Source organism: Apodemus sylvaticus, chromosome 7 (genome assembly GCF_947179515.1).
Source record: "Apodemus sylvaticus chromosome 7, mApoSyl1.1, whole genome shotgun sequence".
NCBI lineage: Eukaryota > Metazoa > Chordata > Mammalia > Rodentia > Muridae > Apodemus > Apodemus sylvaticus.
In genome coordinates, this window is record NC_067478.1 from 70,224,586 (window position 1) to 70,248,887 (window position 24,302).

Sequence of the window (24,302 nt, forward strand, 5' to 3'; positions counted from 1 at the left end):
ATTTACAGCAAGCCAGTATCTTTTTAAGTTCTGTCTCCCTTGCTCAACATCACGCAGTTTCCTGCACAACAGTTCAGCATGGCTCACCTGACCTCTTCCCTTCCCTTTCCCTACTTGGCCTGGCAACAGAGCAGACTGCCTCTGCATAATAAGCATTGAGTGTGGCCTCTGCACTGTTTCTTCTCTCTCCCCTTTACCTCAGCACTGACCCTGTCAGTATAGGTGTGTTTCAAAGACCCAATCTAACTAGTTCCCTAATTCTTTTTAAAAGTTTCTTTCAATACATAGGGACTTCCTTAAGGAAAGAACTATGGGTTTGGATTCTCCACCTTAGTGCCTAATGCACTGTAGAGTTTTAGTAAATGACTTTCTCCTGTGAGAAAGATAAGACCTGAAGTCTGAGAGCTAATGCATCATGACCCAGCTCAGAGGGAATTTGATAAAGCTCAAGCTCTTCCTGCAAGGGAGCACATCGTTAGGAAGGCTTGTTCAGAAGAGGCATGTCCGCTGAGTCTGAGATCTCAGAAGAGAACCCGTATGCAGAAGATGGACAGATAGAGGTGCTGCAAAGCTGCCCACTTCACACGGTTGCCTGAAAGAAGACAACTCTTAGGCATCCATGTCAGGCTCAGACTCCTGTCACTGAGGTAAAAGCCAGAACTCCAGCAGGCCAGTACAGAGGCTGAGGCAGGTGCACTGAACTGGCTGGGCACTTCTGCAGGACAGAGTAAGTTGGTGCTATCTGTCCACAGAGCATTTTCTGGAATGCTCAAGGGCACAAGGTTGGACCCATTTGAACTGCAGGGGCAGATCAGATGCTGCAGGTCAGGGCTCAGCCTAGTGAGTTAAGGATAATGGGGTACCTTTCATAAACTCAAAAACCGGTCTTGGGGTGGGGAGATGGCTCGTGAGTAAAGTCGGGGACCCAAGTTCAAATCTCCAGAATCCACATAAAGCTAGCCAGAGTGGCACAGGCTTGTAACTGCAGCACTTCTATGAGATAGACGGAGATAGATAGAGATAGGGACAGACAGATTCCCTGAAAACTCATGGTGCAGGTAGCCAGGCATACACAACAGCAAACAACAGAGACCCTACCTAACAATGTGGAAGTCGAGAACCAATGCCTAGAGTTCTCCAGCCTCCACGCTCCTGGACTCATCAACACACACAGAGACACACAAAGGTCTTGCTGAGAATCCAGAGTGGTTTACAGCTTTCTCAAAGAGGCAAGAAGAGCTGGGATTCTTGAAGGCCAATAACAAGAGCAGACTCCTATAAACAGAGTTAGTTGCCTGGGAGATGGTAAGTAGAAGAGACTTCTTATGAACATCTGGACAGAAGGAAAGCTGGCTGGAACTAAAGCCAGAGAGAATGTGGTCTGGGCAGACATTACGAAGAAAGGAATATTTCCAGTCTGTCAGAAGGGGTTTTCCTCTCCCAAAATTCAAAATTTGAGGAATTATACAGTTTCCTGATAGTTCTGGAGCCTGTGGAGCCTGTGTATGCAGCAGGAGTTAGACGTATGTTGCTGACTTGTTCTGAGCCTGGAGGAGGCACAGATCCTTCACAACAGAAATCACCCCCAGCATGGAAACCTGAGCAACAATTTGGCAAAGGACGCCATTTCCAGCCCAGAGAGGATGCTTGGGGGTCATGAAGCTGGTGGAGAGAGCAGTGCAAATCCGCTCAAGAAAGGAACAGTTTCAGTGCTGCTTGCTTGGACCAGATCTAACGAGAAAACAACAGGTAACTAGAAATGCTTTTAAATGCTTTTTCTAAAGAGAGTAAGGAATAACTCTAATGAAGTAACAAAGAATGGTAAATTTCTCTTACCATTGTTTTTGCTGCATCCCATGTTTGGCAGGGTGACTGCCTCTGTGTGTGTGTGTGTGTGTGTGTGTGTGTGTGTGTGTGTGTGTGTGTGTGTGTGTGAAGAGATAGGAAAGGAGAGATAGACAAGAGGGGGTAGTGGGGGCAGGAAGGAAAGGGGAGAGGGAGAGTCATTCTCTTGTGATCATAGAATATACTTTATATGATTTCATCTCTATTGAATCTATTCAGACCTGTGGTCTGCCTTGGTCTGTCTTGTGGAATGTTCCATATGCACATTGGGTGCTATTGGAGGAAGTGTTCAGAGGCACCTGGAGGTAGAGTTGGTCTAAGTTATCCAGGTCTTCTACTTGTTTTTTGTTATTTGAAGACAGGCTTTCATATAGTTCAGGCTGTCCTTAAACCTCTGCTTTTATCCCCAGGAGCTGGGATACAGTTGGGCACCATCACATCTGGCTTTAAATCAACTCTCATGTAACTCTTCAGTCCATCGGCTCTATCCCAGTAGAAAGTGGAGTGCTAATTGGCAGCTGTTATTGTTGACTTGTCTACTTCTTTTAGGCTTACTTCATACATTTGAAGGATATGTATTTTTATTAATGTTATATTTTAGTGGTTACCCATTTTCATAAAATATCCTTTGTCTTTGGCAATAACTCTGCCTTAAAGTGTCTTCAGCATTAGAGTGACACCCTAGCTTTCTTCTGGCCATTGTTTACTTGGAATATCTTTCACATTTCTTTTCAACTTAGTGATATATTTGAGGATAACATATATCTATTTCTTGTAGACAGCATACAGCTAGATCATGGGTTTTAATCCTCTCTGTAAATCTTTTGCCTTTAATTTGAATGTTTAGTCTATTTACATGTAATACACTTACTGATATAATAGAAGTTACACCTGGCATTCTCTTATTTGGTTTCTCAATATCTTACTTTTTAAAATAATTTCACCACTGTTTCTGACTTTTCCATGCCACAGATATTTTCTACTGTGCCGTTTTTAGTTATCTGGCCAGAAAACACAAATCACTAAAAAAATGGCAAGTTGGTCATCAGCAAAATTAAAATATTTGACCTTTGACGGACATAAATAAGAAAATAAAAAAACAGATCACAAACTTAGAGAAAACAATTCCCAAACAACTGTTTTATCAAGTACTTGTGTGTTGAGTATTTTAGATATAATTCAGCAATAAGGACTGGAAGGCATGTGAGAAACAATTGTGTAAACATTTGAATAAGAATGTTTTATCACAGAACATATATAGGTGGAAACAGATGCCTAAAATAATGCGCAACATCTTTAGTCCTTGTGGAAATGTAAACTGAAAGCAGAGTTTACATGGCAGACCTCTGGAGTGGCGACATCGCAGCTGACAGTGCAAGTGTGAGGAGATGAGGCGACCAGGAAGCTCATGTAATTGCTGATAGAAATGCAAACAACCCTTCCACTTTGGAGAATAAAATTACAAATATACTAATCATATGACTCAGGAGAGTCATTGATGGGTATTTATAATCAATGAAAACTTATATTCATTTTGAAACAATTAGACAAATATGTTTTTAAGTGTTCTTACCACAAAAAATATGACCTATGAAGTAATACATGCTCATTAGCTCAATGTAGCCAGTTCACTAAGTACATATTTTAGTGCATCATGTTGTATATGATAATCTGTATTTGCCAATTTACATGTTTTAAAATCTACACTCATATGTCTTGAACACAAATATTCATAGAAACTTTATTCTTGTGTGTGTGTGTGTGTGTGTGTGTGTGTGTGGTTTTTCGAGACAGGGTTTCTCTGTGTAGCCCTGGCTGTCCTGGAACTCACTCGGTAGACCAGGCTGGCTGGCCTCGAACTCCGAAATCTGCCTGCCTCTGCCTCCCGAGTGCTGGAATTAAAGGCCTGTGCCACCACTGCCCGGCGAAACTTTAATCTTAATAGGCAAAAATGAAAACAAACCAATTGTTCATTGACAATTGAATAAACAAATCCTGACCAAGCCATACAAGGGAGCATGGCAGAGCATTCCATGGCAGAGCTCAAAAGCTGTTTCGACGAAGGACATCAGGCAGGTGCAGGCTAAGGGCTCCGTGAGTCCACTTACGTGACATCTCAGAGACATGGACACCTGAGGGATACAGTAGCAGGCTTCTGGGAACCAAGTAAGAAGAAGAAACTGAAGGGGGAGGGGGCAGATCATGGAAATGTTCTGATTCTAATTGTTGAGGTGGTTGTAAGCCCTCCTGGAACTCCACACTTAAAATTGACGAATTTTGCTGCATATGAATTAGACCTCAATAGGAAGCATAGATAAGGTTAGCAATGGTAACAAAACCATAAGAAGCTAGAATCAAATCCAACAAACTGTAAAACTCGATGAAGACCATTTTAAAACCATATTAAAAGAACTGGCAGGATGTTCAAGGCTGGTGTGCTAAGTGAGTGTTAACTATCAACTTGACACGGGCAACCAGAATCACCTGGAAAGAATCGGGTTGTTCTGTGCTCATGTTCTTGGGAGACTGCCTTGATTGTTAACTAATGTAGGAAGATGCAGCTAGCATCCCCATGGGGATGGGGCGGGGGGAGCGCTATTTCCTGGGCAGGGGGTCCCAGGCAGAATAAAGGGAGAAAACAAGCTGAGATTAAGCAGTAAGTCAGGACCCACGTGTCTGTTCTCTCTCTGCTCTTCACCATGGGTGTGACACTTTACGTTCCTGCCTTCTTCCCTATAGTAATGGACTGTGACACAGAAGCGTGAGGCAAACAAGCCCTTCCTCCCCTACGTTGCTTTTAGTTGGTTATTTTGTCACCACAACAGATTAAAAACTGACAACTGGCAAGTATTCCAGACCCCTATTGTGCATATACAACCTTTTTTGTAGTTACACCGTGGCCCTGTGGCAATGGAATATGAAAGAAAACGACTAAAAAACACAAGAGCCAAGTGTGAGAGGTGTCTTAATCAAAGAAGGCACTAAGGACATTTCTAGAATTTGAAATGTTTATATTGACAAACTTGAACTTCATATTAATTTAGAAAGCATCTGTTTATCAAATCAGATAAGGGGAGGGGGAGTGAAGGAGGAGGGGAGAAAGGAGATGGAGGGGGAGGAAAGGAGGGAGGGCATGATACAAACCACGCGTAGGAAGAGGATATTTCTGACGCATACTTAATAAAGAATTCATTGCGTTTTCCTAATAGATATGTGTAAAAGTCCTACAGCTCAACAAAAAGACAAACGACAATAGAAAATGGAACAAAACACACAAATTCTTATTTCTCAGAAGTAAAAACAAAAATTAGTATATGAACAAAGTATATGGCAAATTAGTAAATGAGCAGAGACCCAGGCTTGCTAGTAATTAGAAATTTGCTCATTAAAACACAATTAATAGCACCAGGCTGGGGGGACTGAGAAGCCCGAAGACTCCCGTTATTGGCAAGAATGTGGAGCAAGAATAACTCGGACCCCGCAGGTGGGAGTGTAAATTGTTTGAACTACTTAAACCAAGTTGGCATTATCTCATAAAAAGAAGATTAATTTGCCGGTGACTGTTCCACTACAGAATATGGAGCCTAGAGACAGTTCAGCAGGAACCGCGACTGGGGGCTTTTGTAGCAGCGGTGTTTACAAGCATGAGAACCTGACTTGCCTTTCCCGTCTCCAGACTGGAGTCCTACACAGGTGAGACAGAGAAGAGACCACAGCATCCCACAGCAATAACACCACGAGTACAATGCAACGGCATGTGCAGGTGGTGCTGTTTGTTTAAAAATCATTTTAAAACCAAAGATCTGTTCAGTGGACTACAGAGATTAGAGGAGTGTGGCCCACCCCATCATAGGCCATAAAAAGACACTTCTTGTTGCTGTAACACGGCTTACGCTGTCCAGCCCGGCCTCTGTTTGTCTGCCCTCGACACCTGAGCTTCCTGCCTCTGCCCCCTGCGTGTTTGGTTACAGGTATGTGCCACCATGCCTGATCTTACGCAGTGCTGGGGATGGAACCCAGAAATTTATACCTGATAGGCGAGTACTCTGACAACTGACATCCTGACATCCTCAACACCTACAGATCCTTACTGTAGAGACATTTAAAACAGTAACAAAACTAACAAACACACACAGACTTGTACCACATACAGAAATTCTGAGCAGTAGTAATGACAAACTCCTTCACCGCTCCAAGAAGCCACTTCTAATTCAACGCCTCACCCTTAGTATGCAACCAAACACATTATGCAGAGACCTTGTTTCTATAAAGGGGAGTGGAAGTTAGCTGTCAGATAAGTGGTTTTGCCTGGAGAAGCAGGGCCACAGACAGCCACAGAGAAGATGCCTTCAAAGGTGTCCTTTATGTTCTGTTTCTTAAACTAGGTGAGTAGTAAGAGGCTAGTATTGTTCATATCTTCATATGAAATGTGTCTTCGCCTATCTGAAATATTCCACCTTCAAGAGAAAGAGAAGAAATAAAGTCAACAGGGTCTGGGGTCAGCAAGGTCAGGGGTCAGCAGGAGCAGAGGTCAGCAGGAGAATGCTCTGAGCCTCACTGGCAGCTGTAAGCAGCAGAGAGTGGAAGAGCCTAATCCTTCAGAAAAGGAGAGAGCCCCGGCCAAAGCTGAGGGATTGGGCAGCTGTGAGGAAGAGTGGGAGGCTTTTGTCTACAAAGGAAGAGAGCCCTGGGTATGGAGAGGTCACCCCGGAAAGGCATATGGAGTGTCAAGAGAGGAGGCCAAGACCAGAGGCCCCATCAGCACCAACCTTTGGGAAGAAGAGGAACTCTTACAGCTGAGTCTAGGTTAAGTAGAAAGAGTGGGAACCCCAAATCTGGGGAGAATCTGACCAGTAGGGTCCGACACTGAGGAGAACATCAGTCCTGGATTCTCCAGTGTGGACCTAGAGGACTGGCTCAGAGCCTTTCTCAGGAAGGAGAAATGGAAGCCACATTGCCAGGGAGGAAGAAGTGACTTCCAGGGTACGGAAGTCAGGCCCGAGAGTTGAGACTGCCCTTACAGCTCTTGGGATGAACACAGCCTCCAGGGAACATTCTAAGTTGTTCAAATGTTCTTTGAAAGGCCTGGTGCAGACCTGTAATCTCAGCTATTCAAGAGGAGCCTGAGGCAAGAGGATAAGCTTGCCTGACCTAAGGACTGAACTCAAGACTAGCCTGAGTAACTGATCAAGACCTGCCTCAAGAAACAGTCCAGTGGATGTAGCTCAGGATGGGACAGCCCCTGCCTGGCTTATAAGAGGCCCTGGGCTTGGTCCCCAGAAACACATACACACACACACACTGAATTTTCCAGTCTAGTTTAGTGCCCTGAGGCCTAAGAGTAATCTTGGGCTTTCTTACCTTTCTGATAGCCAGAAGAACAATAGCTCTCCTTCAGGACTGAAGCTTGTCTGGGAGGTGGTGTTTTTAGATTTGGGGAGGGAGGACTATTTCATCACTGACTCAATGGTAAGGGAAATAAAGCAACTGCCATTTTCACTGTGGGTCTCCATCTTATCATTGTCCACCCTGCCTCCGCTTGCCCTGTGCACAGGGGCAAGGCCTCAGTCTCCTGCTGAATATGATCCAGCTCCCCGCACTCTGGCTGATGGGCATCCAGTAGCACCAGCCCTGAGCCTCACACCTCTGTCCTGTGGCTGTCATTGAGGCTTTTGACTTGAGCGTTGGTGAGAGAAGGAACCGAGACAAGAGGAAAGAAGCACCTAGGGCCTGCCACGCAGCCCGCTCTTCCTGCCTGTCCCTATGAAGTCTAGGAACAAAACGGCGGCTGGAGCCACCCACTTCAGTTTGATTGAGACCTGTCTCTAATCCCACCTCATCCTACCCCACCTACAAAGGCTTCCCCGGGCCTCAGAGGCCATCTCCACCAGAGGCCACTGTGGTCCAACCTAGGCTGCCCCCACAGCAGCTGAGTTTAGCCCCGCCTATGTCATGTCAGTGGGGTCCCAGAGGAAGCTCTGCCACCTGGCCACAGGGGGCAGTTGTCATGGGGACGCTAGGCATGGCCAAGCTGTCTGCTTAGCAACAGGACTCCCAGGCCTGTCACCACGGAAACAGCCTAGGCAAGCAGTGATGGGGAACAACTGGTCAGGTTCCCTGCCAGAGGAGATCCCCCTGTTTATGAAGGCAGGATGGTATTCCCCCCACCAGCCAGGAAGCAAGACTGCTCTTCCAACCCCAGACACCTGGCCTAACTATCAAGGACCAAGGGCCTGTGGGGACCCTCTGCAGCCAAAGGTTAGGTACAGGAGTGTGAGGTACAAGTTGGTGCCATACAACCTCCTAGTTCCAGGCCTGACCTTGGACTGCTAGAGCCCCGCATCTGTCCTCCATCCACTGATGCTCTCCCCACAACCGCTCTCCTCCTGCCTCCAGCTAAACATCCTCTTCTGAGGGCCTGTCTTCAGCAAGAGGGCATGTCACTGTTCAGAATCTAGCTGGGATGAAGCGCGTGTGATGTGTGCTAGCCTCCTCCCGCGCAGACTGTGGAGCTGTGGCAGAGGCGGGGAAAAGGCCCTGCATTGGGGTCCTTCCCCTTCACATGTGACACCGGGGATACACCATTTCACACACACACCCCTCAGGTTTACGCAGGTGCACATCTCTTTATAGTCAGGCCTCACGCTCCCATGCACAGTTCTGCGTATGACTCAACTCCATGCTTCTGGGGGGGGGCGGGGCAGGAAGGCTCATGCACGTGTTCACAGCTGCTGGGGGGGGGGCAGTGTCCCACTCCCACCCCCACCTCCTCACTGGAGACTCCAGGTTTCCCTATGAACCTCACCACTCCATCTCTGACCCCCAAATAATGCGGCATTGGCTGTAATTTTTTTTATTTAAATAAAATATACAAGACGGCGTGTTTAACCGTTTTCTGTTTTAAAAGTGGAAGATTTGAAAATTGCTTGTAGAGGTTGTGGGGTGGAAGGTCCTACGGACTGGACCTGGCCTCTCCATAGTCACCAAGGAGTTTGCCAGTGTGTCAGAGTGTTTATAAAATGCATGTATCAGTAGAGAAGGGTGGCTAGGCCAGGCCTGATGACAAGAGACTCCTCACTCCTTATACGCAGACCCCCATCCCTTCTCCTATACCTCTAGGAGGGACTACAGGTTCAGGGGAGTCCAGCTGTCCCCCTAAGCTGCCTTCCTTGGGAGCTGAACTTGGGTCTGAAGACTGTCTGGGAGGCTTCTCCAGCCCTGTATAATCTAGGGCTCCTACTGATTACCTAGGGCACCAGGGTCTTCGCCACTTCTCTCCCTGCAAGCCATCCACAAAGGGATTCCCTGTAGCACCCAGGGCCAAGCCTGCTCATACCATCATTCTGGCTGGTGCACAGGGATGATAGGCATGGGGAACCAGCGCTCCTTACTGCATGGGCATCAAAGGCCTGCCTGCTTCAAGCCGTGGATAGGGAAGCCTCTAGCTGTGCCCTCTAGCTGTGACCCTGAAACCTGCTTCCAGTTCTGGGCCAAAGCTAAGCTGATCTGTGGCTCATCCAAGGCCCTCCTCTGGTCCCCAGCTTGTATGTCTCCCCCAGAAGCCCAGCTCCGCATCTCAGCATCACCTCAGTAAGCTCCCTTCTGCACTCCATCCTAATTCCTTTCTTTATTCACACTTCCCATATCCCAAGGCCTGGCTCAAGCCCACCACTGGCCACGCACCTTCCTCCAGCTGTGATGGAGGCCCAGCCACCTCCTGAGTCCTGAGAGTTTTAAGTCTTGGAGCCCTCAGCTAAAGTCCCCTGGGCTCTCACCATAGTTCACTGGAGCAAGGGGCTAAGTTTATGAGGAGGGGGCGAAGAAACATGATTTATTGAGCACCTACTATGCTGTGTGCCAGGCACTGGACTGGGCGTTTCACATCTTTTTCTTATCTGGTTCTCACTGGTCGTTGTGAGGCAGTTCCATGGTTCTTATTTTACTAATGAGGGAACAGAAAGGTCAAATAACTTGCCCAAGGCCACACAGCTAAGAAGTGGCAGCGCTGGGATTTGAACTGAAGCCTGACTGCCACCAAGCTCCCATCTCTTCCTCCTGTACTTTGCCTAGGGACCAAAAGCTAGGGCTCTGCCAAACACTGTTTTCTGATGAGAGGAATACAGGCTTTAGCCTTAAGGAGGTTGATCTGCAGCTCAGACCAGACCAGCTCTGCCATTCCTGGTTATGTGATTCTAACCAGCCCTCGGTTTCCTCACCTGTGAAATGGGAGAACCCAAAATCCCCACCTCCCAGTTTGTGGGTATGTATAACCAGTGCTTGGCACAGAGCAGACTCAATAAATAGTTGTTCCCCTCACCTCCCATTGTACAGCTGGAGAAACGTCGGGCCACAGAGGTGACAGGTGTGCTTGAAGCCCTGGGAAGTGAAAGGCTCGTCCTGGAGTCTTCCCCTTCCATGGGCCTAGAGGTTGGGCTAGAACTGGGTCACAGCCCAGAGATGGAGAAAGAGGGTCTGCTGCAAGGTTCCAGGGGTCCCCTTCCCTGAGGACTGGGAGAGAGAACTTCCCCCAGAGCCTGCAGTGCCCAGCCTGCGGGCCACAGCAGATCGCTGGATGTAAGGTGACCTGGGTGTCCTGGCAACATGGGATTAAACTAGACTGCACACGCATGTGCACACATGGAAGCTGATATCTACACGGCTCTACAGAGCACTACATAGCTATACATAGACACATCTTACATACATATACATGTTCATATACATATCTTGCTACGTTTACATAGAAAAAGAAAAGCAAGGCCCTCAAGGGCCCAGTGTGCCCCAAGGACTCAGGCGCAGGAGGCTCCTGGGAACACACTCCAGGGCAGCCCCCAGCAGAGTGGGTTCCAAGTTCACAGCCAAGGATCTGATGGTAGGTAGCGCTTGCTCTAAAGAACAATACAATGGCAGGTCTGTGCTTGGACCCAAACATGGGTCACCCCACCCCTGCCTCGTCCCCAGAGACCCTGCCTGCCTTCTTTTGGCTGTTGCCTTTGGGCTCTGCCTGCTCCCCCTTCCCCGCCCGCCCTCCCTCCCTCCCTCTCTCTAGTGCTGAGTATTAAAATAGTCTATAAAAGCAAGTGACCAAAAATCTATAGCTCTAAGAATACCTGGTTATTTTCTGCTGTCTTTTTTGTTTTTCTGGGGTGTTTTTTTATGGTTATTATTGTTATTGGTATATTTCCTAATCACAGTTAAACCTGAAGGAAGAAAGGAGCAAGAAAAAGAAGAGGGAGGGAGGGAGGGAGGGAGGGAGGGAGGGAGGGAGGGAGGGCCCAGCTCATAAATTGGACGGCAGTTTGGAGCGTACTGGCTCAGACCTAGCGCCAGGTTCCCTCTGGGGTGCAGCAGTCAGAGGGGGCCCTCCAGAAGAGGCGGCTCTTGCCCCAAACAAAGAAAGTGGGGGTGGCAAAGAACCTGAGGATGTCTTCCGAGGCAAAGTGACATGCTGGCCTGGGATGGCACCGCATGGCCTTCCAGGGGGCCCAAGGCCCCCACTGCTCCCACTGCCACCCCCAGCTCTGGGGTAGAGTGAGAAGGCAGCCACCGATTCCCCTGAGGAGTGAGGTGAGGCCCTGCGCAGAGTCTGTGCCCCATCCTGGGGGAGGGCTGGCTGAGAGGCTGAGATGAGCTTCAGGTCCTGTGTGAGGCGGCCTGGGGTGAGGGGCGGTGTGCCCCTGCGCTGTGGGACCTGGGGAGGTGGAGGGCTGGATGCAGGAGGCAGGAGCAGGGAACCATGGGAGCCAGAGGCCCGGGGTGGGGCACTCGGGAAAGTTCTCGGGGGTCCCGGGCTATGGCCCGTAGGGCTGAGGCCTCCTCGGGGGGTAAAGGCTACAGGAGAAGCCCCCCCAGAGGCCCCTGACATGAAGGATGGTCGTTCAGGCCGTGGGGGTGTCTCTGGTGTACTTGGTGGACCAGCTGCCAGACCTGGGGACAACTCTCCAGGAGGCTGGCCCAGCTGCCCAGGGCTGGATGCTGGTGACCTGGAGGAGGGTGGGGGTGGCAAGAAGTGCTCCAGGGGTCCCAGGCCTCCTCGGGCCCCAGGCAGTGGGGGTGGCGGCTGGGCAGCCTGTGGAGAGCGAGCGCCTGGTTGCAGTGGGGTGAGCAGCGGGGAGTCAGAGGATGACAGGGAGCCACCTAGCGCCTTGTGAAAGTGGCCGAACCCAGTGGTGGTGGCGGCGGCAGTGGAGGTGGATGGTGTGGGGGCTGAGGGGGAACCGCAGGCTCCTGGAGGAGGAGAAGCGCTAGAGGAGGGCAGGAGAGGGCTCAGCCCGGGAGGTGCAGAGAAGCCAGCCAGCTGCTGGATGTGGAAGGAAGATGAAGACGGTGTGTCCACCTGTGACGGGCTGCTGGCTGGTGACGCAGAGCCCAGCGCTGAAGGGATCAAGGACTGCAGCCTCCTCGGGTGCCTCGGTGTCTGTCCAGCCCCAAGGTTGCCCAGCCCAGGTCCGGGAGGGGGCCGGAAGATGGCGGCGGGCAGGCGGGGGTGGTGTGTGAGGGCTATGGCTACCGAAGTAGTAGCAGCAGCAGCCTGCAGTGGCGCCTGGATCAGTGGGGTCCATATGACAGGAGTGGGGGTTGGAGTGGCTGAGGCGGCAGCCTGGACGCGGTGAGCACAGTGGGCCATCTCACGGTCATGCCGCACGATCTGCTGGATGATCTCGTTCTCCTGGTAGTTGAAGACGCCTGAGTTGAGGTCGTGCTGCACCTTGTGGAGGAGGATGGAGTTCTTCTTGCCTGAGCCATAGAACAAGAGCAGACACTCAGGCCACGCCCAGGAAAGGAGATATGGGGTCTGTGCACTTGCTGCCCTGCCCTCCCACCTGCAGGTCCCGCCCCTCACCTATGCGGTCCAGGCGGTCCAGCGCAACCGTCTCGAAGGCCCTCCGCATCATGGGATACTCCTCCAGCACCTCATTGAAGTTGTCCACGCTCAGTGAGTAGAGGCGACAGTAAGTATCCGCCCTCACGCTGGCTGTGCGCCGGCCCCGGGTCAGCAAGCAGATCTCTGTGGGCACAGCAGGACCCAGGGTCAATGAGGCACAAAACTTCCAGACCACCCAGAGCTGCATGACCCTGACCCTCCACTGGTTGGTACAATGAACTCACGAGGCTGCCTGCTGGCTTGTAGTCATACTGGGTACCCACAGCAACCCCACCAACTGGGTGTCAAGCTGTTTCTATCTCTGGGGCCAATCCCCCTCCAATAGACAAAATGCCTGTGCCCACCCCGTATTCCTATGCTGAAATCCTGGTCTCAAGGTGATCTGGTACTTAGAGGTGGGGCTTTGAGAGGTGACTCATAACTTTATAGAAGAGGCTAGAGAAAGGTAGATCAGATGGCTCACCAGTTTGGCACTTTTGGCCAAGTCTAATAACGTGAGTTGGTACCCGGGATGACCCACATGGTAGGAGAGACTTGACTGCCCAAGTTGTGCCCTAACCTCTACATGGGCGTGGTGGTGTGCGAGAACGGATAGGTATGGTTGGGTATATGCAGGCTCAGGCATATACACAAGCATGATAGATGAGGCTAAGGAGACAACACAAGTGTTCTTTCTACCATCTGAGACAACAAAAATACAATAGTCTCCCACTAAGAGAACTCTCAATGGAACCCAGCACGCTTGCACCCTGGCCTGTGACTCCCAGGCCAGAGCTGAGAATCCAATTTCTATGCTTTATAAGTCTTTAAAAAAGACTCTATTAAAGCAGACCTCACAGACAGACACCCCTATACCGGCTCAGAGATGCCCCTTCCAGACTGTGGCTACGAAGGGCCCCTCCGTGCTTCTGATCGTAGGTATCCCTCTAGCTCAGCTCCCAGTCATCCCTGCTCTCCTGGTGCCCCCCAGCTGTCTCACCTCCAAAATAGGAGCCGTCAGCCAGCTTGGTCTCCTTGTTGCCCTTAGTGAGCACGCTGACCACGCCGTGCTGGATAAAGTACATCTTCTTGCCGATGGTGCCTTCGCGGATGATGTAATCCCCAGGCTGGAAGACCTCAAAACGCAACTTGGTCAGCATGGACGTCACAAAGTTGGGATCTGCGTTGGCGAACAGTGGCATAGAGGCAACCAGCTTTCGGCAGTTAAAGTTGATGATCTCCTGCTCCACGGACAGCACGGGTTGGGACACAAAAAGAGAGAGAGGATCAAGGAACTGTGTGCCAGCAAGGTCTCCCACCTCCCCCCACCCGGGCCGTGCAGCTCACCTCTCGGAGTGGCTCACTCAGCTCACCCAGGATGCTTTCCTCGTCAAACATCTTGCCCTGGTAGCGGTGTTCATAGTAGTCATGGATGCGCTGCCGGGTGTCAGGCGGGAGCTTGTGGAAGGACATGTACTGCTCCACCTGTTTATACTGCGATGGGGGACAGAGACAGGAGTCACCTCCAGGCACCCCAGTCTGGTGACCAGAGGCATACTCCAACCCTGGGACTTTCTCAGCTAACTCTGGCTCAATGAGGTATAAGCACACTGCACCCAAAATAGTGGCCCTGACTCCCAGCTCCGTGGGGTGACGGAGGCAGGAAGAGAAGGAAGGAGGTTTCTGTCTGTGTTTGGTCCTCACCGTGCTCAAAACTATACAGATGAGTGGGAACAGGGACTGTCTATAGCCACATCCTGGCTAATGAGGAGTGAACGAGTTTCCTCTAAGCATATTAGAATCACCAACTCCTGCCAGGAGAAAGAGGCCCAGGAACAGGAAGATCTGCAGTGGGGCAGAATACAGGAAGTGCAAGTGAGAACACCTGACTCTGCAAGCTGTGTCTGTGCATAGAAACTGCCTCAGCCGAGACCTTGAGGTTTAGTGGTGGTTGGTGCTAGTGGTGGTTTTGGTTTTGACACAAGGTTTCTCTGTGTAGTCCTGGATGTCCTGCCTGAAACTTGCTTTGTAGACCAGGCTGGCCTCCAACTCATGTAGCTCTGCTTGCCTCTGCCTCTCTGCCTCTCTGCCCCCCTGCCTCTCTGCCCCCTGCCTCTGACTGAGTGCTATCCGAGTGCTGGACTAAAGGCATGTACCACTACACCACTGAGACTTATTTTTTTTTAACAGCAGCTCCAGTTGAGTGTAGACAGGCCTGGCAGGGCAGTAGCCTCCTGGCCAGCCACCGTGACAGAGGCAGCCTGCACATTTGGAGTTGTGTTTTGGAGAATTGCCTCTCAACAAACAGATGGAGGAACACCAGGCAGGAATTAGAGGCTGCTGGAGGGAGGTCTAACGAAGAGATGGGGGTAGGGGAGCAGAGAGCTAAGATGCTTGAGAAGGATTTTTAGGTAAATCAGGAAAACTTACCCAAGAATAAAATAAGGGAAATTCTTGAAGAAGTCACAAGAAGCTTCAGTCTGGTTGTGGTGTAACAGACCACAATGGCTTTGCTACACAGATCCCTGCCGTGTGGACCACAGGCTGGGCCCGGATGGGTGCTTAATCCTCACCTAGGCCTGACCTGAGCCCCATCCTTTATGACCTGACTCCTCTTCTATCTGACCCACCCCCACTTCCTGCTAACCCAGAATGTTGCTTTCCACCACCCTCCCCACACCACTGGCCTAGAATTCTCTCCCACTTTCTCCTTCTGCCTCCTCAGAGCAACTTTTCCCGACTCCCCCTGCTCCTCCCTCCCCATTCGACAGCATCATTAGGCTTGGCTGATTGGCTCTCAGACAAGGTCTGAGCTCCTAGGGTTTGTCGGTAAAGTGGGCAGAGTGGCAGTTTGGTGTGGAAGGGGAGTAGGGGGACTACTCGGATGTTATTCGTGATGAGGGTGGGTGGTCTGCAGGCCGCCCAGGAACCAGTGGAGCAGAGAATGTGAGTGTGGTGTGCAGAACGTGACACCTGAGAAGCCTCAACAGGACCAGAGCACTTGGGGTCCCGAGGCGGGAGGCCAGCAGGGAGAACTGGCCGGAGATGCGCAGTCCTAGAAACCCAGTGAGAAGCTAAGGAGCAGGAGCTGCGTCAGATGCTAAGAGCCTGCATGGGAAGCTTGAGAACCTTACTCGATTTAGCAACAATGAGGGTCCCTGCAAGTAAAGCGATAACTCACCCTCTTCCCCCACCACAGAAGAGAGGAAGGAAGGGCGTGTGCAGAGCAGGTTTAAGTTGGGGACTTGACAAGGCTCTCATCTAAGACTCCCTACCACCACGGTACTGACCGTTGTGAGCCTGGCCATGTATGCTGGCCAGGGAGGTTCCTCTTGCACAGGCCCAGTGACCAGATCCTCCTGAGAAACCCTGGGTGGACGAGGTGATCAACCTACCTTCTCCTGGTACTGGCGCCGGGAGGAGTCCAGCGACTGGATGAGGGCGGTGGCGTGGCCGATGAACATGGCATAGCAGGTGGCCCCCACGATCATGCTGAGCATGGTGAGCCAGACGTCAGACATGCCTACGGGCGCCTGCCGTCCGTACCCAATGCACAGCATGTGGCTCATGGCCTTGAAGAGGGCGTAGGAATACTGCTTCCCCCAGGAGTTATTCTGCACACAGAGCACAGGAAGACAAAGCAATGGGGATGGAGAGAAGAGGCCCGGGGCCGGTAACAGGGAAGGGGCACCTGGAAGATTCCCTGCCAGCCTTCAGGCACAGGGCTTCCCAGTGTAGCTCTTGGCTGAAGACCTTCATCAGTGGGCAAGGAATATGGTACTGGCAAGTCATGGTGGTCGTGAACGAAACCTAGACCTTCCTATTACACTGGGATGCAGAAGGGAAAGCAAGGACCACAGCAGAAGATACATGAGGGGAGCGAGCCAGCCTGACCTCAGGGACAGGGGACAGGGAGGCTAAATCCTCCTGGTTGGGTCACCCATGGCCCCAGGCTGAACCACCCTGCTGTCTTTCCCTCACTAAGTAGCTCCATCCCTATCCCTAAACAGCTGCCAAATAGAGCCCATTTCCCCACTGACCTCAATTATAAAGCTAGCGATGCTTCCCCTCGGGGACGGCTCTACAGGAGCCAACATCACTGTCCTCTTTTTGGGTGAGCAGCAGTTGGAGTTTCCTGTGCGCTCAGAGCCCAGCTTGTCTGCCCAGGGCCTCGGCCTGGATCCTCCCGCCCCTGCCCCCGAAGGAAGGCAGACTCTCCTGAGTACAGTGTGTGGGCTGGGAGGATGGGATCAGGGAGGGAGGCTCTTGGCTATTTTTGTCTCCAAAGTATCTCAAGGAAGGCTCCTTGTGGGAGCAGGGTCTCAGAAAGACCATCTCGTGAATTTAGCACATGTGTGGGCCTGTTATGTTAACACACATGTAAGAAGGAGCACCAGCTGAACCCCACTCCTGGACTTTTCCCCTCAGAAGCATTTCCACTCAGAAGCCAAGGTGTTGGGGTCAATGTAAAGTCCACAGATCCCTGCCTAGGTCCCTAAGCATTTCTGCAACATCTGGATGACATCAAACCAGGTCTGGGCAGAGTTCAGGGTCACCATTCTGCCTAGAGCTCAGCTCATTTGTGGAGTCTGTGGTTCAGTCCACACTAGGTGGGGTGGATAGGACTGTCCCCAGGGGTGAAAGAGGCCTGGGCAGCCCCCAGCTGTCTTCCATCAGGGCTTCTAGCCTCACTGCTGAGCCTCTGGGAACAGGGAAAATTCAACCCATATGGCAGATTCACTTATTAGCTCGTCAAAAGACTATTTTGTAGTCTGATTCTGAAGACGCCTCGGGGCCTCCTTCACCTCTTTCAAAGCCAGTTTTTATCCTGTGGGGATTTGCCTTCAGACCACACCACACTGAACAGGAGGGGCAGGGTTCAGCGGTGCCAGAGAAATACTCATGGGGATTGCTTCTTGGGAAACCCTTTCTGTAGCTGGGGCTCTGGCCTATAGCTTTTATGCTCAGCCTGCAGAGGAGGCTGGTGTGCGGGTCTCTTTTGGGCGCTGGGACACTCAGCTCTGCCTTTAGTGCACAGAGGCTGTGCGCAAGCGGGGAGTCTGCCTATACCGCTAACAGTGCCCTCGTGGCCTTTGGTTTTCTCAGCTCAGCTTCTAGGCAGCATGGTGAGGGGGACAGGAGCCATCAGGCCAGTTTTGTCCCATTACCACAACACAGAGTAGCCCAGGTCTTAGTCTCTGTGGGTAAAGCCAGCCCAGCTGTCAAAATGCGTGGCTGGATGAAAAAAGCCAGAAGCTGCACAACTCCAGCCACAAGTTCTGTGAATGACTCCTCATACTAGGAGGGAAAGCTCAACACAAGAGGGCAGAGCTCCGTGTCCTCAAGTGCTGAGCCAGCATCTCAAGGTCCCACAGGTCGGGACTCAGGAGCCGCCCAGCCTCTCTAACCATCCCTGCTTGTGGACAGTAGATGGCTAGCCCAGAGTGGTAGTGATGTGTACTCACCACCATGCCATTGATGGACACCCAGCAGTCATGGGGGAAGTCCTGCAGCATGGGCACCAGGAACTGCAGGCAGCCATCCCAGTGGCAGAGCAGGAGCATCATGCCAATGAGGTTCACGATGCGTACCACGGCACTGGCCAGGTCATAGGTCATGTGGAAGATCTGCGGAGTCACAGACAAGTGAGTGGTCAGAATGGGTGTGCGGGCTGGGGCTGGGGCTGGGGCTGGGGCTGGGGCTGGGGGTGGGGATACAATAAACAAGACCCAGAAGAGGCAGGCTTATGGTACCATGGCGACACGCCTGGCATCTATGTGGATGCAGATATTCTCCCGTGGGAGGTGCAGCTATCCAGGACAAGACGTGGGCAGAGAGGCCACCTCATCAGCTCGATGAGGGCATGTGGACTCCAGGGAGAATCCACCTAGCCCGAGGCATGCTTTGAATCAAGTTCTGAAGTCAGGTCCCAGCCATGAGTCCTCCCTAAATCCATTACTGGGACATCAGGGCCCAGCCCTGGGAACAGCAAAGGGGCAGAATGGGCCCACAGGTTTCATGTTCAGATAGATCTTGAACCCAGGCCCGGTTCTGACCAAATTCCTAGCTGTACAGCCCTGAGGAAATCCCCAGACTTCTCTGATCATGTTTCCTCACATGGAAAATGATGAGAAAAAATTGGAACTGAGTGGTTGTCAAAAGGATTAAATTATACATTTGAAGTACTTAGTTCTGAGTATAGAAGTATTCAATAAATTACAAGCCATTATGAGACAATGTTATTAACAATTAATCTTCATGATTAGTTCATTACGCAGTAGTAATACTGCTGTTTCTTACACTTGAATCAGTTATGGGAATACCTACGCCCCAGCCTGCTGCTGCCTGCCCACCTCCGTGTGTGGTTCTGGGTGCTAAGTTACAGTGTGACCGGGTCTGACCAGGATGGGTACACCCTAGCCTCTCAGGCCCTGCCTCTTCCTCCAAAGCTGCCACACACTAATGTATGGCAGAGACTTGAGCCCAAGGTTCCAGGGCCTTGAGGGGATAGAGAGAGGTTGGGGAAAGCCCAGTCAGCATGCAGACGCTCTGGCCTCTAGTCTGGGAGAGGTCAGGGGCTCTCCAGCTCTCTGTCCCTAGTTCTGATACCTCCATACCATCCCCAGGAAATACATTACTCCTGGATGGGAGGGGAGACTTGGGGTCCAAATTACAAACCAATAGATGCCACTTCAGACCCAAGGCCATTTCAGAAGGGAAGCTGAGGTCCAGAAACAAACTCTAAGTATTTCAGTTCTCAGTCTGATGTCCCTAAGGCACCAGTCATGAGAGACAGCACTCATTTCAGCCTTAAGGGTGTGTGTTGAACTGGGAACCAAGAGGCAGACCTGCCCCTAATACAGCACAAGGGAATTCCACAAACCTTAGGTCTGCATAGCCGAACCAGGCTGACAAACTTGTAAAAGGACTATGTTCTCTGGTTCTACCTAAACAGAACCCACTCTCACCATGCCCTGAGGAGCCAGAATACAGCTGGGATTGTCAGAAAGTCACAGTAGGGAGCTGCAGGGCTGGAGAGCATTTAGTCAGCAAAGTGTTTTCCGTGAAAGCATGGGAACCCTAATGACCTCTAGGACCCACGTTATAAAGCCAGTAGTAGTTGCACAGTCTTGCTTTTTTGGTTTGTTTTTGTTTTTTGTCTTTTTGAGACAGAGTTTTTCTGTATCTGCCCTGGCTGTCCTGGAACTCACTCTGGATGGAGACCAGGCTGGCCTCGAACTCAGAAATCTGCCTTCCTCTGCCTCCCAAGTGCTGGGCTTAAAGGATTGCGCCACCACTGCCCGGCCCGGTCTTGCAATCCTGGTACTGGGAAGGCAGAGGAGGAACTCTGGGGCTCACTGGCTGGCTTGCCTAGTGTGCTTGGCGAGACTCAAGCCAATGAGAGACCCTGTCTCAATAACATGGGACATGACACCAAGGAATCACACACAGTGAGACACTAAGACACGGAGACACACACACACAAACAGACAGAGACAGAGAGACAGACAGAAGGAGGAAGAGGAGGAGGGGAGGGAGGGAAGGAGGGAGAGACAGACAGAGGAACCACAGCAGACCATGGTCCAGCTAGCTACTCTTCCCTGACTGTCCCATGGCAAAGGCCTTCAGCCCACGGCCCAGCTCTGTCCACAACACTCCTACAAACAGCCTGTGTGAGGAGGTCAAGGGAATATAGAATCATGGAGCACAGATCTCACAGGCTCTCGAAGTCAGCTTTGAGCTGTTGAGACAGGGAATGGTAGCTTCCGATCCCCTCCCCTCCACGCACCACATGCTTTAGGAAGAATTGCAACAAGCCTCCAAGCTTGCCTGCAGGAGAGTCCTCTGCAGTGAGGGGCTGGCAGGAACCTTCTTCCCCTAGTTGCAGAGCTGCACCCTCAGAAGAACTCCTGACTGTCTACTACTCCATGTCTCCAGGAGGCCACCCTGTGTCAGTCAATGCCCAAGAAAATCCCCCTCCATCTGAGGAGCAGGGAGGAAGCTTGCCCCAAGCTCAGAGTCAGTTCACACACAGGAAAGGAGACTTGGGAGCAGCCATGGAATAGAAGCAACAGAGGAGACTGAGTGGGGACCCAAAGGGAAATGACAGAGAGGCCAGCCTGGCACTAGGCTGCCCTCTCTGGCTCCTGACGGAGACTGGACAGCATGTCCCCCACAGACTGTAGCCACCAGCACAGCTGGTGTTCTGACTCCTCCCACCCCTGGCTTGCTAAGGCAGCACAATTCTGTGGAGGATCTCTTGGCTATGGATTGATTAGAGGGGGACTTCTCTTGCTGTGCCCTGAGTGGAGTGTGACCGTCTAGGGGACTCCCTGTGGTGTATCGCTGCGGCCCATCACAGGAAACCTCCAAAGGGGATCTGCAATGCCTCTCCTCACCCAAGAAAGGACACCTCCTTTTGTTCTCCCTTCAACCCCAGAGATGCCCCAGTTTTTTGTTTGTTATGCCCAGGACACATGAATAGACAGCAGTGACAGATTGGCTTGCCTGTCCAGCTGTTCCCCTGTCTATCTGCACGTGGACACATCTAAAGCCACTTTGTCCCTGGCTGCACAGGCAAGCAACAAGAACGGGACCTTCAGGCTCCTCTGTGGAGACATTGCCCCCACCCACCCAAGTATCATATCTATTCACATCGGGCAGGGACAATCTACATACTGCAGAGGCGCCATCCCTCTAGCCCACTCTCCACCAAGCAGCTAGATTGAACTCTTCAAGATAAGCAAATGTTTTTTGTTGTCTTTTTCTGTTTTGGGGTATGAAAGAAAGAGAACATGAATTTGGGTGAGTAGAGAGGTGAGGGGTGAGGGAGGAGCAAGAATATGATCAAAATAAAGTGTATGAAAAAAATAAGTTTTAAATGAAAATTTAAAAAAAAAAAAAGCAGGCTGTGTCACCTTTGACTTGAAGCTGCCCAGTGACCGCTATCAATGTTTCAGATCACATTGCAAACCTGCTGGCCACAGCTCTAGGATCCTGGGCCTCAACTATTTCCCATCCCATCTCCTCCATTCTGCCCAGAACCTTTCACCGCTGGCTACAGTGGCCTTCTTCAGGTCCTTGAATGCCCCCAGACAGTTCTTCCCAGGCCACAGGGATTCAGCACTGCATCTGACAAACCATCTGTCTCTGCCCTTCTTCTGGCTCCTCAACCTCCTGCCTTCTGCTGCCACAGAAAGGTCTCCCATAATGCTATGTAGAGTAGCCAGTGACCCTCCCTTCCGGCACTCACCAGGACTCTTCCGTGACTGATTTCTTCTCTGCTATTCTCTCTATTTCAACACGAGACTCACTGACTCTATTCAACAACAGGAGCCACAGCTCCCCCGACCCCCCTCTGGTTTTTGTGTCTCTGTCCCTGCATGGAATGCACGGGTAGGCATGCAAAACATCTGTTGGCTGCCCGCATGCACATGTGTGTGCTTAAATGAATAAACAGATACCATATGGAAGCCAAATGAAGCCTCAGGCCCTGACTGCAAAGAATATCAGACTGTCACAGCCCATAATCCCTGCCCTTTTCTACGAATTACTCTGGGTCATAAAGACAGAGTAATCAGAGCCATCAGACCTGGCACGTTTCTCACAGCCTATACTTTCTGCACGCCTGATGTTTTGCTTATTTCAGAAGGCTGCATGTACCACAACGCACCTGTGCGGACGCCACGGGACCAAACTCCCACCTTGTTGAGACAGGATTTCCTGTTTACTGCTGTTTACGCCAGCCTGCCTGCACGCTTCCACGGACTCTGCCTCAGTTGGCTGTAGGAACACTGGGATGGCAGGCTTGAGCTACGGCACTGGCTTTGTGTGGGTTCTGGGGTCCGAGCTCAGGCCCGCAGATGTGCACAGCAACTGCTTTACTCCCAGGGCCACATCCCGACCCTGCTCCCCTGCACTCTCTTCATAACTCACTTTCTTCCAAGGCCAGGCCTGTGTAGTTTTTCCTTTGTCACAGTTAATATGCATGCAGCACATTGTAGTGTCTCAAGAACTGGGAAGAGCTTAAGGACAGGTGACAATGACCGTGATGGAGCTGGGAGTAAGCAGGTCCCAACAGTATATACAGTCAAAAGGGGCAGACACAGGTCACAGGAAGCCTAATTTGATCTTTGCAGGAAGAATAACAGTGCTTTTCCTGCCCCGTGGGCAGAGCCTGGGGGAGCACCACATGGTGCCAGCCAGTGGAGTAGCTGAGGGTACACGACTGCAGGGCCAGGAGTGCCAACAGGGCCACTGCAGAGCTGCCTGGTGGGAGCTGGTCAGGAGAGAAGGTGCTCTCAATTCAAGAACACTTACCACACCTTTAACATGAGACAGCACCCAGGATATGCTTGCTAAGGAGAAGGCTGGCCATTACTGAAAGAAACGGTTCTATATTCCTGTCCCCATTGTGGGTTAGGGCCACATGCCACCTGCCAGTTGGCTGCACCAGGTAAATATTTGCCTTGCTCTTTATATTTCATTAAAATCTCCTATTACGGTGTTGGCTGGCTGGGGCGTTGAGCACCTTTCTCTCTAGGACGCTGCAGGCTTCACCTGACAGATGGCCTGGGAAGCTCATTCTCTGATGCTTGGCACTCTGGGAACCTGTGTCCATTCCTGCAAAATTTCAACTTCACTGGCAAAGCAACGCTTGTTCCATGTCCTGACATACCCCTCAGGGCCTCAGCTTTCTTATCTGTGAAACGGGTCACTAATTATGAGTCCTACACCCAAAGCTCTCTTGGGAACCAGGTGAAATAATGGACAAAGGTGCCACACAGTAGGTAGTTTACACACAGTGGTTCCTTTTCTTCTACCTGCACAGCCTTCAGAACTACTCTGTAATACAGTTCAGACCCCAGGCACTGGGGTCAGGCTGCCACGGAGTCTCCACTAAGGCCTCTTCTTGAAACCTAGTTAAGTTTTTCCAGAGACTTATTTTCTCCTCTATAAAATGAACAAGTCCCTACCCACATGAAAGACAAGTCAAGATCCAAGAGAGGCCAGTGCATGGGTGTCCTGGGCATGGCCTGGAGCTCTGGGCTGAGGGTCACACTGGGGCCTGTGATGTCATTAGCAGGGGGGCTAGCCCCAGTTCTTCAGGACCACTTCCCACAGGTGCCAACCATCAGAGTCTGAGAGAGATACAGAACTGGAGTCCCTCAGGAAGAGGGGCTTGGACTGCACAACTCCTGGGCCAGGCACTCACCCTGTCATTCCAGGCTTCCGGGAGAAGAGGCTTCTGGGATGGGTCTCTGGGCTTGCTGAAGCCCTCTGTGGTGGAGGAACATCCGAAGGGGGGCCACCAAGGTTTCTAACAATAGCCTGCGTGCCTGTGACAAGCTCACACCTCAGAGGGAGGGGAGAGGCTGGCTCTGAGAGGCTCTGAGGGAGGCTGCTGACCTAGATCGCCAGGGACAGAGGAAGCCTGTGCCCAGCAGAAGCCACTCCGCCCACCCAGCGACTAAGTCTAGAGAAAACTCCAGAGCAGCTAGGAGGGGCCTGCTGGGGGAGCCAGGAGAGGCTGGGGGGGGGGGCAGGAGAGACTGGGGGAGCCAGGAGAGGCTGGGAGCCAGGTGCCTTGAGA

The 24,302-nt window shown here is 51.3% G+C and overlaps 1 protein-coding gene across 1 annotated transcript in view; it reads right to left on the minus strand.

The window, feature by feature from the left end:
* Positions 1-11,125: 11,125 nt before the first annotated feature.
* Positions 11,126-24,302, minus strand: part of Hcn4 (hyperpolarization activated cyclic nucleotide gated potassium channel 4) — a 36,888-nt gene continuing 23,711 nt past the window's right edge. The window contains exons 3-8 of the mRNA XM_052188175.1: positions 18,175-18,336; positions 16,105-16,323; positions 14,057-14,203; positions 13,710-13,950; positions 12,689-12,853; positions 11,126-12,582 (exon numbers count right to left, since the gene is read on the minus strand). Of these exons, the coding sequence (XP_052044135.1) occupies positions 11,126-12,582; positions 12,689-12,853; positions 13,710-13,950; positions 14,057-14,203; positions 16,105-16,323; positions 18,175-18,336 (2,391 nt within the window). The remainder of the gene's footprint in view (positions 12,583-12,688; positions 12,854-13,709; positions 13,951-14,056; positions 14,204-16,104; positions 16,324-18,174; positions 18,337-24,302) is intronic.